The sequence below is a fragment of the Hyaena hyaena genome, unplaced genomic scaffold (assembly GCF_003009895.1).
Source record: "Hyaena hyaena isolate Hyena2069 unplaced genomic scaffold, ASM300989v1 scaffold_1, whole genome shotgun sequence".
Classification (NCBI taxonomy): domain Eukaryota; kingdom Metazoa; phylum Chordata; class Mammalia; order Carnivora; family Hyaenidae; genus Hyaena; species Hyaena hyaena.
The window spans coordinates 10,433,520-10,451,369 of NW_024080633.1; the positions used below are offsets into that span (position 1 = coordinate 10,433,520).

The 17,850-nt window shown below is 64.4% G+C and overlaps 2 protein-coding genes across 3 annotated transcripts in view; both read right to left on the reverse strand.

Annotated features, from left to right (window-relative positions):
- CBFA2T3 (CBFA2/RUNX1 partner transcriptional co-repressor 3) overlaps positions 1 to 17,850 on the reverse strand; it is a 79,553-nt gene that overhangs the window by 59,229 nt on the left and 2,474 nt on the right. The gene's annotated exons all lie outside the window — the stretch shown is intronic.
- Positions 14,923 to 17,850, reverse strand: part of LOC120227844 (collagen alpha-1(I) chain-like) — a 28,957-nt gene continuing 26,029 nt past the window's right edge. Inside the window, exons 16-17 of the mRNA XM_039225874.1 lie at positions 15,897 to 16,221; positions 14,923 to 15,122 (exon numbers count right to left, since the gene is read on the reverse strand). Coding sequence (XP_039081805.1) covers positions 14,923 to 15,122; positions 15,897 to 16,221 — 525 coding nt within the window. The remainder of the gene's footprint in view (positions 15,123 to 15,896; positions 16,222 to 17,850) is intronic.

Here is a 17,850-nt window from a genome sequence, read left to right on the forward strand (position 1 = left end):
AACCTGTGTGTCCCAAAGACGGGTCCAGAGTTCTCTCTCACCTGTGTTCAATTTCAGATGAGAGTCGGGCCGAGCGGTAGAAACATCCTGATGGCAAATCAGCCGCGGTATAAGAGTCACAGGGAAAGTCAATGGGATGAGGTAGCATTTGAATCCCAGGAGAGCCCTGCACTCACCAGGAGATGGTCTCAGGCCAACTCTCCATCCCATTTTGGGGAAAAAATCTTATATCCCTCAGTTCATTTTGAAAAGAAACTCCACTTGTGTTAAAGAATAAAATGTGAAAAACAAAATAGGGACAGTATCAGAGAAGAATACAAGGTCTCTGTATAATATTTGTTTATGATGAAAGAAACCCAGAAAAAACCCAGATGGACACCGACAGCCGTGTACCAACGAGGCCGTACATGAGCCTCAGTTAAGGGGGAATCTGGAGGAGGGTGTTAGCAGCACGTGTAACTAACAGCCCTACGTACAGAATAAAAATGGGCGAAGCATATGAATAGGTACATCCCATGGGAAGAAATACAAAGGAAACAGTAAACTCCTTCACTTTTTGTGTTTTCCTCCAAAACTCCCCGGAGAAGCAGGACCAGGTGTCTCTGCGCACGGCCACCCGCGGGCCCTCTCGGCCTCTGCACTGGTGGCCCGCTCCATCCCCTCCGCCCACTGAGGGGGCCCTGCGCCCCCATGTTAGCCTTCACACCGCTCTCGCCCCCACCAGCTCTCCCTGTGCCTCTTCACCTCCTTTCCTCTCATCTGCAGATTTTATTTTTATTTATTCATTTTTGTTAGAGAGAGAGAGACAAGGAGAGAGAGAGTGAGAGAGAGCAGGGGAGGAACAGAGGGAGAGGAACCCCAAGCAGACTCTGTGCTGTCAGCGTAGAGCCCAACACGGGGCTCGAACCCACAAACTGTAAGATCATGACCTGAACTGAAATCACGAGTTGCACACTTAACCAACTGAACCACCCAGAGGCCCCTATTTTTGCTTTTGTAAATAAGAAAAAGGTTGGTTTCAAAAGGCACCTGCAGTGTATAATGGGCTCCTCAGCCCCTGCTCAGGCCCCGGGTCTGCCCGGGACACCACTCCCCCCCACCCTCCGTGCCTGGGCCAGGAGGAGCCTGTGCAGCCCAAGCTGGGCCCGTCACAACCCTTCCCTGGAAGTTTTGGGACCTGGAACAGAGGAGGAGGGGGCACGCCCAGAGCTGCCCTGGCTCCCTGCTGCGAGAGGGCTCCGCGGCGTGTTTGGGGCAGCACGGCCGGACCCGGGCACTTGGCTGCCCCCCCCGCCCTCCCTGAGCTGTCTCCCCTGCCCTCCCGTCCTGCCCGGGCTCCGGAGCAGGCTTTCTGTCACCTGCGGCCACGGCACCCCGGCTGACACACACCCTCACCCGAGGCTCCTGCGGGGGTGGGTTTGTGCCCCACCACGGCCCGGTGGCCCCCCTCCCCCCCCAGACAGCTTGGTGGGGGGCTGAGCTCTGTGAGCCACCAGAACAGACTGGTGGTGCCGGGCAGGCCCAGGTGTCAGCCCGACGGGGACGCGGTCCCGGAAGGGACGGTCTCTAAGGCCACGTGCATCTCCCGCTCTGATAACGGGCATGAGACTCACCCAGGCTTCCCTGCGGGGCCCAGGACAGCTTCGTGCAAGACCAATCTGGTCCTGTCACTGCCGCCTGAGATAAAGGCCCCTTCACTGTCGCTCCGGAGCTGCGGCCCATCATGTGCACGCCAAGTTGCCTCCACCTGGAACATTCTGCCAGCAAGCTCTGTGCGGCCTCCCTGCCCTGCCCTCCTGGGGTCCGGGAGAGGCCTCCCCCTGCACCCCCACGGCGGCCCGAGTGCAGCTGCTCACGGCTTCTCCAGGAGCGCGGGCACCTCTTGACACCCCCGTTGTGTCCTGGGGAACAGATTATCCGGAACCCACATACCGGGCTCTGTCGGGATGGCTTTGCTGTGTTTGCTGTTGAGTGAGTGGCTGACGGAACAGACCGCCATCCCCGCCCACAGAGGAAACCCCACCCCTTCTCCGCCTGTCCATCAAACATTCCCCGACGCACCCCGACCCCCAGGGGCGCTAGCAGAGGCCGAGGCACCAGGGCTGGGAGGGTGTGCCTGGGGGTGGGGTCACCCTTCCTCTGGGCTCCCTGGACCCCCCTTTGCCCTCCTTGTAGCTCAGTGGGTCCCCTGGGGGCACCCCACCCCCCTCGGTCTTGTCCCCGTGAGCACCTGCCCAGTCTGCCCCGGCCGTCTCACCCGCCCCGGCAGGACGTGTCCAGAGGGCGGCTCTGAGCCCCGGTGAGGACAGAGGGACGGCTGTGGGTGGTGAGGGGCCCCCTCCCCGCCCCCCCGGATGCCTGGGCCCCCGAGACACAGGGGCGGCACAGAAGCCTGGAAGCAGGAGCGCGGGGGCCCCGGCCCAGCCCCACCTGCCTCCTCTGCTGGGGGAGGTTACCCACTCCTGACGGGCGAGCGGCCTCGCGCCGCATCCGGCCGGTGCCCGTGCGGGGCTCCCGTGGCGCTGGAGGCCCGAGGCGGGTGTGAGGGGGCGCGGCACCTGCCCACTGCGCCCGGCGTCCCCCCAGAGCCTGGCCCCGGGCCCCAGACCGTGTCCCCAGACCCCAGAGCCTGATCCCAGAACGCAGACCCTGCTCCTGACATTCAGATTCTGGACGCAGCCCTGCCCTCGCCGGCGGGGCCGCGGAGGTGGTGAGGCGGGGGGTCAGGAGAGCTGGACAGGTCTGGGTGCAAGGGCAGCGGGGGGCCCCAGCGGTGGGGTGGGGGGCACGGGCTGGGGGGACTTGCCTGGGGAGCGGGCCGAGGAGCAGAGGCGGGGCGAGATTTCTCTGCTCTCGGGCTGTGTGACTGCTCACGGCCCTGCCGGGGACTCTGATTTCTGCCTGTTGACGTCATGATTTACTCCTGGGAGAATAAACATTTGGGATTGTTTGCTGAGACTACGCAGATCCCGTGCCCCACCCCGGCTCTGGCCTCCAGAGTGGGACCCGTGAGGTGTCCGAGCCTCAGTCTCCCCGGGGACATGGGCACCCACCCCACTCGCCTCCTAACGGCACGTGACACAGCCAGGCGGGAGCTCGGGGCCACCCGGATCGCATGGGTCCCCTCGTCTGGAAACAGACCCACCGGCAACCCCCGGAACCTTCCTGGGCCCGAGGCGGCGGTGTCAGGGCGGGGCTGCGTGGAGCCAGGCCTGGTCCGCGGGTGGAGGCCCCAGGCCATCGGGAGGCCGGCAGGAGCAGAGACGGGGAGAAGGGGACAGACGGCCGTCCTGCCCACCGGGCTCTGCTCTGTCCCCCGGGACGGGCCACCCTCTCGTCCCTCTGGCACCACGAAGGCTCGTTTTCATCTTCCGAGCTGAACTGTTCCTTCAGTTTTCTTGTGAGGAACGCACCTCACACAAGACATGCCCACGGCCCACGTCAGGCGTCAGGGGCCAGGACAGGCCCTCTCCAGCACATCCACCCCGCAGCCGAGGTCCGCTCTGTGAGCCGGTCCCTGACCCTGACCCGGTCCGGGCCAGCGCAGCACGCCGTCCCATGGGCATTTGGGGAGGGGCCTCGGGGGCGCCAGCCATGTGGCCTAGAGGGTCTGAGGGGGCGGCTGCCGGCCTCCTGCAGCTCTCCCCCACCCGGTCCCCGTCCCCAGAGGCCAACGGAGGCTCAGGGTAGGGAGGGGGGGACACGGGGTCAGAGCCCGACGTGCACAGCAAGGAGGATTCCGAGTCAGAGCCAGAAAATCCTGTCGCGGGGGTCGGGCAGGTCACACTGCTCTCCCCTCCCAACCTCGATGGTGAGGGCAGGACACCTGCCCCGCCCCGGCCGCACGGACACAGCGGGCCCAGCTTTCCCCTGGGGACCTCAGGGCCAGGCCCCGGCAGCCGGCAGGGCGGGGTGGGAAGACCCCGAGCCTCGGCAGCTGCGGCATTTGCGTGATTCCGCGAGGCCGTGAGGCTCAGGGTCCAGTTCAGCAAGTGCCCTTTCCGTGTAGACACCGATTCACACAGCAGTGGCTCAGCCCCTAATCCACGGTAGCCGGGAGCCCAAGGCACGACCCCTGGATGTGCAGCCCCCGCGGCCGTGTCCAAGGGCCTTGTGGCCGGGACCCCGATCCCAGAAAGGAGCCTGGGAACCTTTGCTCCCATCAAGTGCTCGGGAAGACCCAGAAATCCAGCCCTGGGACTCCCGGTCAGAGCTGCCCCTGGTTCCTGCCCCCAAACACCTCCACCGCGTGGCCACGGCTCCCGTGGCCTTCCAGGGCTGTGTCCACAGCCGTGCTGTGCGCAGAGCGCCAATGGGCCGCAGCTCCCCCCGAGGGTCGCCCCCAGGCCTCCGCCGCCACACCTGCTCACCAGCCCCGCGTGGCTGCCCTCGGTGGCTGCATCGGTCAGCTTGCAAGCCGAGGCCCAGAGAGGGGTAGCAGCTCACCTGGTGTGCACAGCATGTAGGCAGTGGGCTGGGTCGCACCCAGGCTCCTGAGCAAAGGTCACTCAGAAGCAGGCACGGTCCAAACGGTGGAATCTGACTCAGCTGGAGAAAGGACTGTGGTCCCCATTCCTGCCACCACGCCGGCGAGTCCCAAACCCATCACGCTGCCTGGACGCCACACACACACCTCCTGTTGCCGGGTCCCTCTTATCGAAGTGTCCAGAAGAGGCAAATTCACAGGCAGAAGGCAGATCACTCGCTTCCGGCGGGGGGGGGGGGGGGGCTGCCAAGCGGTACGCGGCGTCTATTAGGGGGATGGAAATGTTCTAGAATTAGGTGGTGGGGGTGGCTGCACAGCACTGCAAATGCGTTAAAAACCACCGGCTCGGACGTGTCCAGCGGGTGAATTGCAGGCTCTGAGTTGTCTCAAGAAAAAACTGTTTTAAAATCCACGCAGACCCGGGGCCGAAGCACCTCGTGAGCCGCGGCATCACCCGCCTGCCCCAGGGCACAGGCCCGCGTCTGCGGGGCTCCCGTGAGGCAGTCGGGGCGCAGGGAGCCCCAGAGGCTGCAGCGGCGGGGCCCGCTGAGAGGGAAGGCCCCAGAGCAGGCCGCGGGGGGAAGACCTAAAATAATTCTAAGAACCTGAAACCCTGGGGGAGAAGTGGGGGTGGCGTGGTCTCCTCAAATGGGGAACTCCTGGTGCAGGGAAGGAGAAGTCTTTTCTGGGGGGTGGGGTGACGCCCAGCAGGGGAGGGCGGGGGCGGGGGAGGAGGGCCAGCCTCCCACGCAGACACACTCAAGGTCAAGGGCCCTGGGCCCATGCGCCTGCCCGACGGGGAGACTGAGGCCGCTGTGGAGCATGGGCCCAGCGTGTCCGGGTCCGAGTTCTGCCCACCGTGTGGACTCCCGTCCGAGCGCCCACCCCGGGCCCGGCCGCCCCGGGCTGAGGGCCCAGGCTGAGCCGGGCACCATCCGGGGCTGGGGGTCGGGCGAACGGCCCTGTTCCAGCAGACGGGGGTGGGCCCACCCCCTTTCCACTGACAAAGGGGCTGGGTTACTTGAAGCCACTCTGGGGCAGGCTCTGTGCCCAGTGCCAAGGGCGCTGACCTGTGGGACCAACACGGCCCCACCCTGACAGATGTCACTGGACCATCACACGAATAGCAGCTGTGACACTGACAGGCTTTGGGGAACGGGGGCGCCTCTCCACCGCGGGCACACGGTCAGAGCCAGGCCCGCGCGGGAGGCCAGGCCAGGAAGGAGTGTGGGCTCCCCGGGGAGGGCTGGGGGCTGTCGTGGGGGCCTGGCGGTCTGGGGGGCGGGGATGGGACAGGGGCCAGAGGTGGCACGGGCGTGCCGTTCCTCTTAAGCTCAGGCATAGGAGAGAATGTTCTAGAAGCAAATTAGCAGGATGCGGGGATAGTCAGAGAGGCCGGAGGACCGGAGAGCAGGGGGGAGGGAAACCGGGCGAAGGGGAGAGAGTGAGGAGAGAAGAGCGTGAGGGAAGTGCTGGTTTCCGGGCCCCTCGACGAAGGGCTGCTCTCTGTTTAAAACTTCCGAGGAGGAGGGACCTGTTGACCCTCCGATGATGTTCAGCAGAACCCTTCGCGGACGAGCTCGGGGCCCCAGTCACTGCTCGCGCCGCCTGTGCCCTCCGGAGGCCCTTCAGACACAAGAGGTGTCGTGATGCTGCCACAGCGGGGGGGCCGAGGGCAGCGTGCCCCCCCCATCCTCCGGGGTCCTGAGGACGGCCAGGTGGACGGCCATAGGGCCACCTGCGGCCGGACCTCGTGGGCCCACAGCAGGTCGATGGGGCCCCGGGTCAGAGGCTGCTTGCAGACAGCGGAGAAGGTGTGAAATTAGAAGCCAGACGTCCTGGTTTGGGAGGGAGCCTCAGAGACGCGACAGGAGCCCTGTCTGCTGAGCGAGGCTTCTACAAAAGCCCCGGTTTTCCTTAAGAAAAGGGGCTGGCCCAGTTTTTCTCTCTTCCTCTTTCTTCCTTCTCGGAAGACAGATGTGATGCTCGGAGGTGGTGCAGCCACTTTGCAGCCCGGAAGCCACGAGTGAGCGGACGGTCGAACCCAAAGAGCAAACGCGCCTTGGTCCCAGCGGTGGCATTTTGGGACGGCTGGAGCCCGTGCCCCTGGGCTCTCGCCGCGGGGACAGAAAGAGCAGCCTGGTGTCTGCTCCCATCAGGCTCTCTGCCTTTGCAGTCGCACGCGACCCTACTGGACACAGGCCTCAAGTCCTTCATGGACAAGGTTGCCGGATTTAGGAAATAAAAATACAGGGGGCCCGGTTGGATTTGGACTGCAGATTAATGATGAATAATTTTTAGCATGAATGTATCCCAGCCAGTATTTGGGACATGCTCGTATTCAGCCGTTTATCTGACGTCTGACTTCCAGCCTCAGCTCTATCCGCGGATGAGGGAGGGTCAGGAGCGACGCTGTGAGTTGTGTGGCGTCTTCTGAGCAGGCGGGTGTAGGCTGCTGTGCTCTGGCCTCCGGGGCCGCCCGCACATCCTTCTACGTGTGTGTCTCCAGCACCTTCTCCAGCCTGTGAGGACGGGGGTGCAGGGAAGACCCAGAAGGGCCACACGACTCACGGCCGAGGACTGAGGACAGAGACGCGCCGGAAGGAGGGTGAGTGGTGGAAGATTCCAAAATTTGACACTTTAATTGCGTTTGACGGACATGTCAGTCATCCATGGACTGCGCAGGTGGCCGTCCCCAGGGGTCGTGGGGACAGCCGCCCCGGGACTTGAAGGCCGTGGGCTTTGAGTCCGCTCCGTTTGCCCGGGCCCCGCAGAAGCACCGTGCTGAGGGGTCGCCGGGGGCTGGTCCGCACGCGGCGGGGAGGTGCTGGGGAGCCTGGCCTTGCCCGCCACCAGCACTGGCAGGACACCCGGCCCAGGGGGGCGGGCTGCAGCCCAGGCCAGTCAGGGGGGCCCAAGGTCCGCTCGAGAACCACATTCCCAAGAGCGATGTTCACTGAGCCCCGCGGAGCGCCCACACACTCGGGCTCTCTCTTGGCCCTGGGGCCACTCAGCACCCCCCCCACACCCGCCCTGCACAGAAGCCTGATGTGATGACGGGAGGGTGTCCCTCGTGCCCTGCACCCAGGGAGGGTCACAGCACCAATGCCCTGCCCAATTTCTCCCACGGGTGGGGCTTGCTCTGGCTTGTCCTGAAGGTAAACTCTGGGGCACACCCCCCATGACACACATCTGTGCCCCCTGTGGTCTGCAGAGGAGGTAAGGAAAGGAGCCCTGGTGCCCCGAGGCCGAGGCAGGACGCTGGCTGGGCACCCCCCGCCCCCCGGCCCCGCCCCAGCAAGCCTGGAGGTGAGGCCAGGTGCAGGCCTGGGGCTGGAGGGAGACATGTGGCCCCAGGCCCTGGCTGCAGGGGTGGGACACAGGTGCCCGGGAGCAGGGCGGAGCTTCCGTGCTCCGTGGGACACGGACCGGAGGAGTCCACGGGAGCCCCAAGGCCTGGATGGAGTGCCCATCTTTCGCCACGTTCTCATCTTTCCTTTAAAGAAAATGAAAATTAAAAAAAATTTTTTTGTAAGCATGTATTCATTTTTGGGAGACAGAGAGAGACAGAGCGTGAGCAGGGGAGGGGCAGAGAGAGGGAGACACAGGATCAGAAGCAGCTCCAGGCTCCGAGCTGTCAGCACAGAGCCCGACGCGGGGCTCGAACCCACGAACCGTGAGATCACGTCCTGAGCCGAAGTCAGGTGCTCGACTGGCGCCCCTGGGTTATTTGTATTGTGGTAAAAGACACATTTACCCATGAGAGTTGCCCATTTTAACTGTTTTGAAAGGAACGACTCAGCGGCCGTGGCGTCCTGACAGCGCGCACAGCCGCCACCACGTGGCTTCAGGACGCTCTCACCCCGGCGGGAGGGACCTGTCCTCGTCAACCATCATCCCGTTGTCTCCCCTTCCCCCAGCGACAGGAACCCACTTCCTGTCTCTCTGGGTTTGCTGTGCCCTGTGTCACACGCACGGGGTCACTCGGGGTGACGCGTGTGTGTCTGCCTCCTCGCGCTCAGTGTCCGGTGTCCAGGGCACACCCAGCCCCGGACGCTCTGCCGACTCGGACCCCCTCTCTGTCCATGCTTCTGGAGCACCGTCCTGGCTCTGCCCCGGTGAGAGCTGCCCCCATGGACTCCGGCACAGGTGGGGGCGGACAGGGAGGGGCAGCCTGGGGTCGAGGCCCGGCCCGGCCACAGAAGCCGTGAGCCTCCCCATCTCTCGGACCTCCCGTCCCCTCACATGAAGGGGGGACGCCGTGGGAGGAGGGTTGTTGGCCTGCAGGGGTCTCCTCAGAAAGAAGAGGGATCTGACCTCCAGGGAAAAGAAACGGAGAGCTTTCGGGCCCCCAAGCCCTGCCCTGTGCCACAGGGTCTATAACTGGGGTCTTCAAAACCCACATGCACACGATGCAACTTCCCAGGCTCGCGGACAAGGTAGCTTAACGGAATCCATGAGTCCTCAGGTTCCGCTTTGTTCCGGCAAGAACTCGGGCCAGTGGTCTGCACGTTGTCCTGGGGCACCTCACCTCTCCTGGTCACGTGGTCGCACCTCGCACCTCCCCCGCAGGTGGGTCTGGCCAACGGCTTCATCTCAGGGCATAAAACCCAGCAAGGCTCCCTGCTACCGACCTTCCTCTGGTGGCAACGGACGTCCAGCCTGTGTACGGCCGTGGGAGGACCCCGCCGTCGTGGCGCCGAGCCAGGCTGTCAAGGTCAGTGGCCCTGAGGGTGTGTGCCTTTGCTGACTTTCTGTTTTGCCCCTTGGATCCCAGACTCTAAGTTAGGTGCTAACCTGTAGACAATTGACAAGTTGCAAACTATTTTTGTCTGGTAGACAAGATTGTGCTTTATGCTCAGTCGGCTGTGGTGTCTTACGTGACATTCTGTTTTCACGGGATTTGAAACTGCCCATGTTCTCCCTGGGGTCGCCTTTGACATCCATCCATCCCTATCCGTCCGTCTTTCCATCTGCCGTCTGTCAGCCCTCAATCATCCATCCATCCATCCCACCATCCATCACCCATCCGTCCACTGTCTATTCATCCACTCATCCACCCACCCACCCACACATCCATCCAACCATCCATCACCCATCCATCCATTTATCCACTATCCATCCATCCACTGATTCACCCATCTATCACCCATCCACCCATCCATCCACCCATCTATCCATCTTTCACCCATCCATCCACCATCCATCACCCACTCATCCACCCATCCACCCATCCATCCACTGTCCATCTACCCATTCATCCATCCATCCACTTATCCATCCATCCACCCATCCATTATGCATCCACCCATCCGTCACCCATCCATTCATCCAGTATCCATGCATCTACTCATCTACCCATCCGCCCACCTATCCATCCGCTATCCATCCACCCATCCATCCATTCTCTGTCCATTCATCCATCAGTCCATCCATCCATCCACTCACCCATCTATCCAGCTGTCCATTTATATCAGAATTAGAGTTTCAAAATGGGACAGTTGGGTCATTTAATACTGTGCTTGTTTGAAAAAAAAGCTGACAAGTATGAGTCTGGGTGGAGTGGTCCCAGCCCTGCCAATGTGCTTTTGTGCTGACATTTCCACTAATCGAGGGAGGTAAACCTGCAGCTTCTAAGTTTCCATGAAAATAGGTCCCTGGCACGTGTTCAGCATGAAATATGCAAGAAGGTAGACGACGTGACTTTTGACTGTTTAAACAACAACACTGAGAAGTTGGGAACGGGCATGTTGGCACCATTGTCAAAGCCACTGGCTCAGAGGGGTGATCTTGGCACAGTGCCCCCCAAAGCCTCCCTTCTGCCTCTGCCGCGTTGCTGTGTTTCTTGCCGAGTGGGGCGCACGCCTGCAGAGCGGAGGGTGTGTGGAGCAGGGGTGCCCTCTGAGTGCGCGCTTCCGTGGACCTCACACGCGTCCGCACGAGGCCGGGGAGCAGCGTTAAGACCCGCCCTTCTCGCAACCCCGTGGCCCGGCTGTGGGAGGCAGCTGGCCGTCACCTTTGCAAACCTCTCTGGTGGCCATGAGGCCATTATCCACCGAAACAGAAGCAGCCCACGGGTCTGATGAGACCGAACTGGGTAAGGTTGCTTTGTGAGAAGCATCACGTTAAAGGGAACTTGTTTTTTTTTCAAGACCGCTTAGGAGGCCGGCAGGCAGAAAGTGACGAAAACAAACAAACCCACCCTGACACACCGGCTTGGAGAACAGCCCCCGGCGTCCAGCGTGGGGCAGGTCCTTCCGTTACCGAGGACGCCACGCCGCCTCAGTGCCCCGGGGCTCAGGGGGGAGGCCACGCTCCCTGTGCCGACACAGAAGATGAAGGGACATCGCTCCCCTAAGAGCCTGGCCCCCAGCAGTGCTGCTCTGAGCACCACCACAGTCTGTCAGGACACCCCTGCCTGAGCACCCAGGGCCTTTGCCGCTGCTCGGGGTGCCCACTCCACGGGTTAGCGTGGCTCCCCCAGCCTGAGCCACAGCCCCCGCGTCAGCGCAGCGGGCTGGTGTGGGGGTGCGGGGGGCGCAGCCAGCAAACGGGCAGATGCAGAAACCCCCGCGGGCCCCTTCCTTCTGGCGCCGAAGCATCCCCCTACCCTGGCAGCTCAGAACCCTGGATCTTGCTTCCGAGAGTGGAGCGGGTCATACGCGGGTCTCACGCGGGTCTCACGCGGTCACACCGCTCACCGGCCTGGGGACGCCAGGGCCCTCCACCAGCCGACTTTCCGGTCACAGGCTCGCGGCCCCAGGCACGGCAGGTTCGCCCGTGTCCTTGCGGGAGCAGGGGGGTGGCTCCAGTGGGGAAGGGGTGCGGGGCAAGAACGGGCCACGCGCCTTCTCTGCTCCCACGCGGACTCCCCACGGCCTCCCCTGGGCTGCCCGCTGAGCCTGCGTGCAGAAAGGATTGGACCCGATTGGCCGAGGCACCCCCTGCGCCCTGGCTCCGGCCTCACCCCTCTGGCCCCAGGAGCCACGGCCACCGGCAGCCTCCAGAAACATCCACGGCACTGCTGGACACTGGACACTTCAACTGTAGGAAAGGCCTTTACCCACTGGGGCTGGGAGGGCGTTCCTCCCGCCCCCCCCCCCCCCCCCGGCCCAGCCCCGGGCTAGAGGCGGCGCGACCAGCCACCTGCACCGGCGTCACCTCATCGTGGAGGGGAAACTGGGAAAGAATATACACAACATGATACTTTTATGTAACAATTTAAAATACCAAAAATCTTAGTGTATCCGGGAAGGACACACCGATAAACGAGTCCCTTGGGTGGCTCCTGCCTCCAGGCACTAAGTGCTGGTGCGATATTGGCCCATTTTACAGAGGAGGGAGCGGGAAGGTGGTTGGGGTCCAGCAGCTCGGTCCAGACCCCACAGGGATTCGGTCCTGGCCCTAAACAGCTGGTGGCTGGGCAGCGAATCTGTAAGGATTCATTTTTACGAAGAGCGAAGGTGCAGGGCGCCTCCCCGTCTGCTCCCGGTGACCAGGCCCCTCCAGTGCGTGTGAATTACGGGGGGGGGGGGTGGGCTCAGAGAAGGTATGAGAAAGCAGGAGTAGGGGAGGCCTGGGTCCCCTCCCCCGGGCGCTGCACAGAAGACACTCCGCGTTCTGGCCGCTGGAGGAAAGCGTTTCAAAGAAACTGGTGAAATCGGCTTTAATGCTGTTCTGCTAAGTCTGATCTACCTGAAACATTCTCATTTTCACAAGTATTCAAAGTCGAAAGCTATTAAGGTATTGGGCGCCCTATTTTTGCACAGACTTTGAAACCCCGCCCCAGGGTGGCCGCGGTTGGGCTGGGGGCCGGGCCCACCTCGGCCTGTTGGGGGTGCACTGAGGCCCAGAGGGGCCCCGTGGTGGGAGGCCCCGGTGTCCCGGGCCGCAGCTGTGTCTGGGTGGCCCCAGGGAGGGAGGGAAGCACCTGGCAGTTTCGGTTTCCGACAGGAAGCTGCCTGCTCCGGTCTCCTCGCCCAGCTGCACCCTCTGTCTCTCGAAGCCCCTGGTGGCGGCCCCGCCTGGAGAGCCCCCCGTGGGGACGGCCCCTCCGTGAGACAAGGAAGCCTGGCTGAGGGGCCAGGGCCAGGCGGAGCCCCTCAGCCTCCTGGGCCCCACGGAACTTGGGAGTGTGATGCCCCCAGGGGCCATGAAGCCGGGGAGGGGCTCTGACTTGCATTTTCTCTCACCTGCTTGTCACCTGGTCCCAACCCTGGTGCAGAGATGCGTGGTGGGAGAGGGGCAGGAACAGGCTTCATATCTGTCTGCCCGTCTGTCTGTCTGTCTGTCCACGTGTCCAGGTCTGGCAGAACCATCCAGAAAGACCCTCCATTGAGGGCCCTGGGGAATACTTGGCGGACAGCGGGGGTGCGGTGCTGCCCAGAGATGCCGAGGAGCCAAACCGTCAGGTCTGGGCGCTGGGGTCCCGTGCCCTGGGGTGCCCGGCACAAACGGGGGGCTGGGGATCTTAGATCCCGCATCCTAGTCAGGGAGCTCAGCCATGAGGAAAGGCCAGAGGCCCAGCCCCAGAGCCCAGGGGCCCCCGTCTGAGGCCGCGTCAGGCTGGCCCTGTGGCCTGGGACCCCTGCTCACCGCAGTTTGCGGTGAGGGGCAGAGCCAGGTGGGGCCATGTGCAAGGCCCCCCCGCCCCTCCCGCTGGCCCTTCCTCCCCGTCTGCTCCCCCTGGTAGGGTCTGCGAGGTCGGGGCTTTCCACACACTCAAAATGCACCCCAACTTGGGAGGGAAGGAGGAAGCTCTGGGGGCCGCAGGGCGGGGTCAGCTCCCCAGTTCCTTCTCCACTGGCCTCTCTGTGCCGCCCCAAGTGGCCTTTGCAGGGAAGGGACTGCAGGGGTCACGGCCAGGCTGCCGGGAGGCGGTGAGCACGGGGAAGGGGCTGGGGAGGTGGGTCTGGACCCAGGGCTGGACGCCGGAGCCATCTCTCCCCAGTCCCCCGGCCTGCCCGAGGGCTGGCCGTCATCCCCAGGTCACAGGTGCAGACAGGCCTGCGGGATCAAGGGGTCACCAGGCCGCTGCCGCACAGCCGAGGGGCCGGAGTCCGAGAAGCCAGGCCACGCAGAGCCGAGCGCAGACCCTTGCCCAGTCCACGTCCTCGGAGCGGCCTCCTCCGAACCCTCCCGTCCCTCTCCGGGGCCCCCTCGCGAAACTGATCCGTCCCCGCGGTGTTTGTGAGGCCCCTCTGGCCCAGGGGAAGGGCACGGGCCGAGGGCACCACAGCCGAGGCCACGTCATTAGGGTAAGGACGCAGAGAGAGCTCCCCGGTGCTGGGCCTGGGCCCCTCTCTGCCGTCTGCCCGGTGTGTTCAGACCTACAAGCCCCTTTGTCCCTGTGTCCCCTCAAGGCTTCGCGCCCCACACTGCTTCCTCTCGGACAGACCCCTGTCCACACCCACCCCTCTGGGAGCCACACCAGAGGTCTACACCTGTCTTACACCCTCAGCTGCAGGAGCGGCCGGCAGAACACCGAACACTTTGGTGGGCAGCAGTCAGCCCCGGGCCAAGGTCAGCCCCGGGCCAAGGTCAGCCCCGGGCCAAGGTCAGCACTCTCAGAGGGTTTCATAGCAGCAGCAGCAGCAGCAGAGGGGGCTTTGCGAGGGCCCGGGGTGGGAGGCGGCACTGCCAGCATCAGCTGGGACTCATGTGACCCAGGTGCCAGCTGTGGGGCACCAGGCAGCACCTGCCTTGGGCTCCGTACGTGGCGCGCAGACCCCACTGCAGGCTCTGAGAGGGTCCGGCCGGGGGCGAGGGCTGCTGGGTGAAGCTCGCGCACTGGGAGCAGCAGAGGCAAAGGGGACCCCTCTCTCGAGGTCCCCGTCGGGAGGGCCTGCTGGGATGTGCTGTGTGACCTCGGGCGGGCTTTCTGACCTCTCTGATTTGCGTCCTCATCTTACAATCAGGCTGATGACGCCTCGAAGGATGGCCGGGAAGCCGCACCCCAGGCCAGGAAGGCGTCTGGCCTGCATTTGCCCCTCCTGCCCCCGCCCCGCCCCGCCCACGGCCTGGGGAACAATAGCAGAGCCCTGCTTCTCTGTCCCCGGGCATGTCCCCGACCCTGTTCGCAGGGCCTGCCGCCGCCAGGGCAACCGTGAGCGGTGCCCCCGGAGGGTCTGCCCACCTTCTCCCAGACGCCAGGCCCAGTTGGTGAGCCCCGAGGGGGCCACACCTGACCCTGCTGACCCACCAGCTCCATGGTGGGGGAAGGGGTGTGCACACGTGGAGGCCTCTGACCGGGGCGGGGGCCCTGTGGCTCCTGCCGCCGGGCACTGTCCACACCGAGACGCCTCAGGCTGCCTCGGGGACGCCCCCTGGCAGGAGAGGCCGTCAGGGTCCAGCAGGGACCACCATGTCCTTGTCCCCACTGCCTGGCAGTGAGCTGAGGCCCACGTGGACACACTTCCGGGAGATTCCATAGCTAGTCATCTGCGCCCGCCTGGGACTCCGCTCCGGGTTCTGAGATGGCCCCCAAATCTGGAGGACTTGACCTTGCCAGGCTGGGGACTGGAGGTGGACTCAGCTGAGGGGCACTCAGAGGGGCCCCGGAGGCCCTCCAAGGCCTCAGCCAAAGCAGCGCTCTCAGCCCCTACGCCGCCCTCCGGTGCAGACGCCTGGCGGCCACCTTGGGGAGGAGGGGGAGGGACAGGGCCTCACCCGGAGTCACTGGGGTGCCAAGCGACCATCTCCGGGAGGCCTGGCCACCATGTGCCCCTAATAACCGGCCACAGGGACCCCCTGCAAGTGACCCTGCCCCTGAACTCTTCCCCTTAGGGGCCGAAGGGTCAGCCCCCAGGTCCACCTCTGGGCCCTGGCCCTGCCTGCCGACCTCGGGCAAGTCACCCTCTGTGTCTTGGCCTCAGTTCCGTGTAGGACAGATCAAGGGTCCGACACAGACGCCCCCCAGCCCCTGTGGTGGCGTCAGCAGCCACACGCCGCATGGGGGGTGGTCATCTCCTCTGAGCGTGGGGTGGATTCACTCCCACCACGTGCTGGGCGCCCCGTGAGCCCGCACCGCTGCGGGCACCGAGGATGACAGTGAGCAGAGAGCAGAGCCCGTGGGCCGGTGCTATGGGGGCAATAGATGACACATAAATGTGGGGACCCAGAAACACGTTTGCTGTTAGAATCATAAACGGGAAGGGGAGGATGCAGCAGGAAAGAGGGGATGAGGGGGGAGCAGGGCAGACGCCTGAGGGAAGGTCTCAAGGCAGGACCGGCGCGTGCAAAGGCCCAGGGGCTGGAAGGGCGAGGGTGAGGGTGGAAACTGGCCAAGGGGGAGAAGCCCCGGGGGGCAGGCGTGCTGTGACCCCACGCGGTGCGTCACAGGCCCACTCCTGCAAGTGACAGAGGCAAAGCGGGCCCGTAAAGCACCCCGAGAAGCCGCACGGACGCCCACCTGCACCCGCGGCGGCTGTCTCGGGGCCCTCAGGCCGTGGCCGTGGCCGTGGCGTCGTAATCACTAGTGCCCAGTGCTCTCCAGCCTCGGGTGCAGAGCAGTCAGTGTGAGTCAGTGTGAGACACGGAGTCCAGTCCACGGCCCTGCGGCCCCGTGGCCGCGAGTGAGGCCCCTCTTGTCCCTGGAGCCGCCCCTCCCTCGGCTGAGGCCTCGTCCAGAGCGGACGGCGCTGGGAAGGAACGCGGATGGCGGGTCCTGGCTTAGCGGACACCAGCTCCGGCCTCTCCCCGGGGCCGCGCTTCCTGGCTGCGCCTCCCATGATCAGCTGTAGTCACGGAAGTGAAAGTGTGAGAAAGCCCCACACAGCCGGCTGCTGCGTCGGGCTAACACGGACGCCTCTCTTTTCTGTCAAGATACCTCGAGAAGTGAAAGCCTTCTTTGCCTCCTCCAGCTGCCCCCCTTGGGACCACTTCCTCCAGGAAGCTGGCCTGGATTGCACCCACCCTGCAGCTCTGTCTTGCTAGGCTCAGATTCGGGGTTCAGTGGACCGGGAGGACACGGCTGGTTGGTGTCCTCCTGCTGGCCCGTCTCGGGAGGCTTGTGGCACGGGGACCGCACGGGGAGGGGACAGACACGTTCAGCAGAAACCAAGGGCCCCAGGGACAACACACCCCCACTACCGGGGGAGGAGGGATCCTGGCTTTTCCCAGGAAGCAGAATCTTTCCTCCACGGGCTCCTCTGCGTCCTGACACAGGCTCCGGGACGGGGACTCTGCCCTGGAGCCAGGCTTCCTGAGCGCATCCAGAGCTCCCGGGTGCCCAGAGGCCCCTTTATTAAAGGTCATCAGATCGCCCTGGCTCCATCTGTCTGTCTGTCCGTGGTGCTGCCGGCTTCCCACTGGGCTGTGGCCCTGGGACCGGCTTCCCTCCCTGGACGGGCCCTGCCCGCATCCATCTGTAGGGTCAGCAGAGCCAGGCTCGGCCCCACCTCTGCCCTGGCCTGCTGTGCCCCTGGGAACCCTGGGATCTTCTTCTGTGATGGGGGTGTCGGTGACATGCGGGCTCGCAGGCCCCGAGTCACGATCCTGACACGGGGACCCCAGCCCCGTGTGTTCCAGACCAGAACAGGAGGCAGGAGAAGGTGGGGTGAGATCTGTCACCTCAGGTCCTGGGGGCCCGAGCGAAGGGAAAAGCCCCTGCAGCGTGTGAGCAAAGCAGGGCGCGAAAGCCACCCTGCACTCGGCGACGGTGCAGACGAGATCCAACGGCAAAGTTGCTAACGGTACTTTGCACACGGACGCAGACGGATGGTCACAGCCGCGTCACGGGTCAGGCGGTCACCGGGAGGCTCAGCCCTCAGCCCTCATGGCACAGAGGGGCCTTCATGCACAGTCCGACCCGACGCCCTGAGCTCCCCGGGCACAGCTACCTCATGGTCCCCGCAAGCTGGGCCGGGGGCCGCGGCGGAGTGACAGGACGGATGGTGGGGGCTCGGGGCCGAGAAGGGGTGCGGCCACGCCCTGACCGTGGGCTGTGACAGAGATGCGCCCCTTTCCCCAAGCTGCTGCCCGGGTGCAGATGGGACCATTGTGAGTCTGGTCACCTGGATGGGGGGCCCTGAATCCAATGACGTGTCCTTATAAGAAAGGGGGGGACGCAGGGACACGGGAGAAGCCATGTGAAGACAGGGGCCGAGGCGGGAGCCAGGGCCGGAGGAGGGCCTCGGCCCCGCCCACACCTTGATTTTGGGCTGAGGCTCCAGACCTGGGGGCAGACGGATTTCTATTCCAAGCCGGCCAGTCAGCGGTCCCGGGAAGGGCATGCAGGGGGGAGCCCGTGGCCGAGGAGCAGCGGGAGGGGGCGAGAGGGCGGGGAGGAGAAGCCCGGCCACGTGCTGACAGCCGTGGCCTCCGGACTCACCCCGCCCTGGACCAGGCGGCCCACGGCTGGGCTC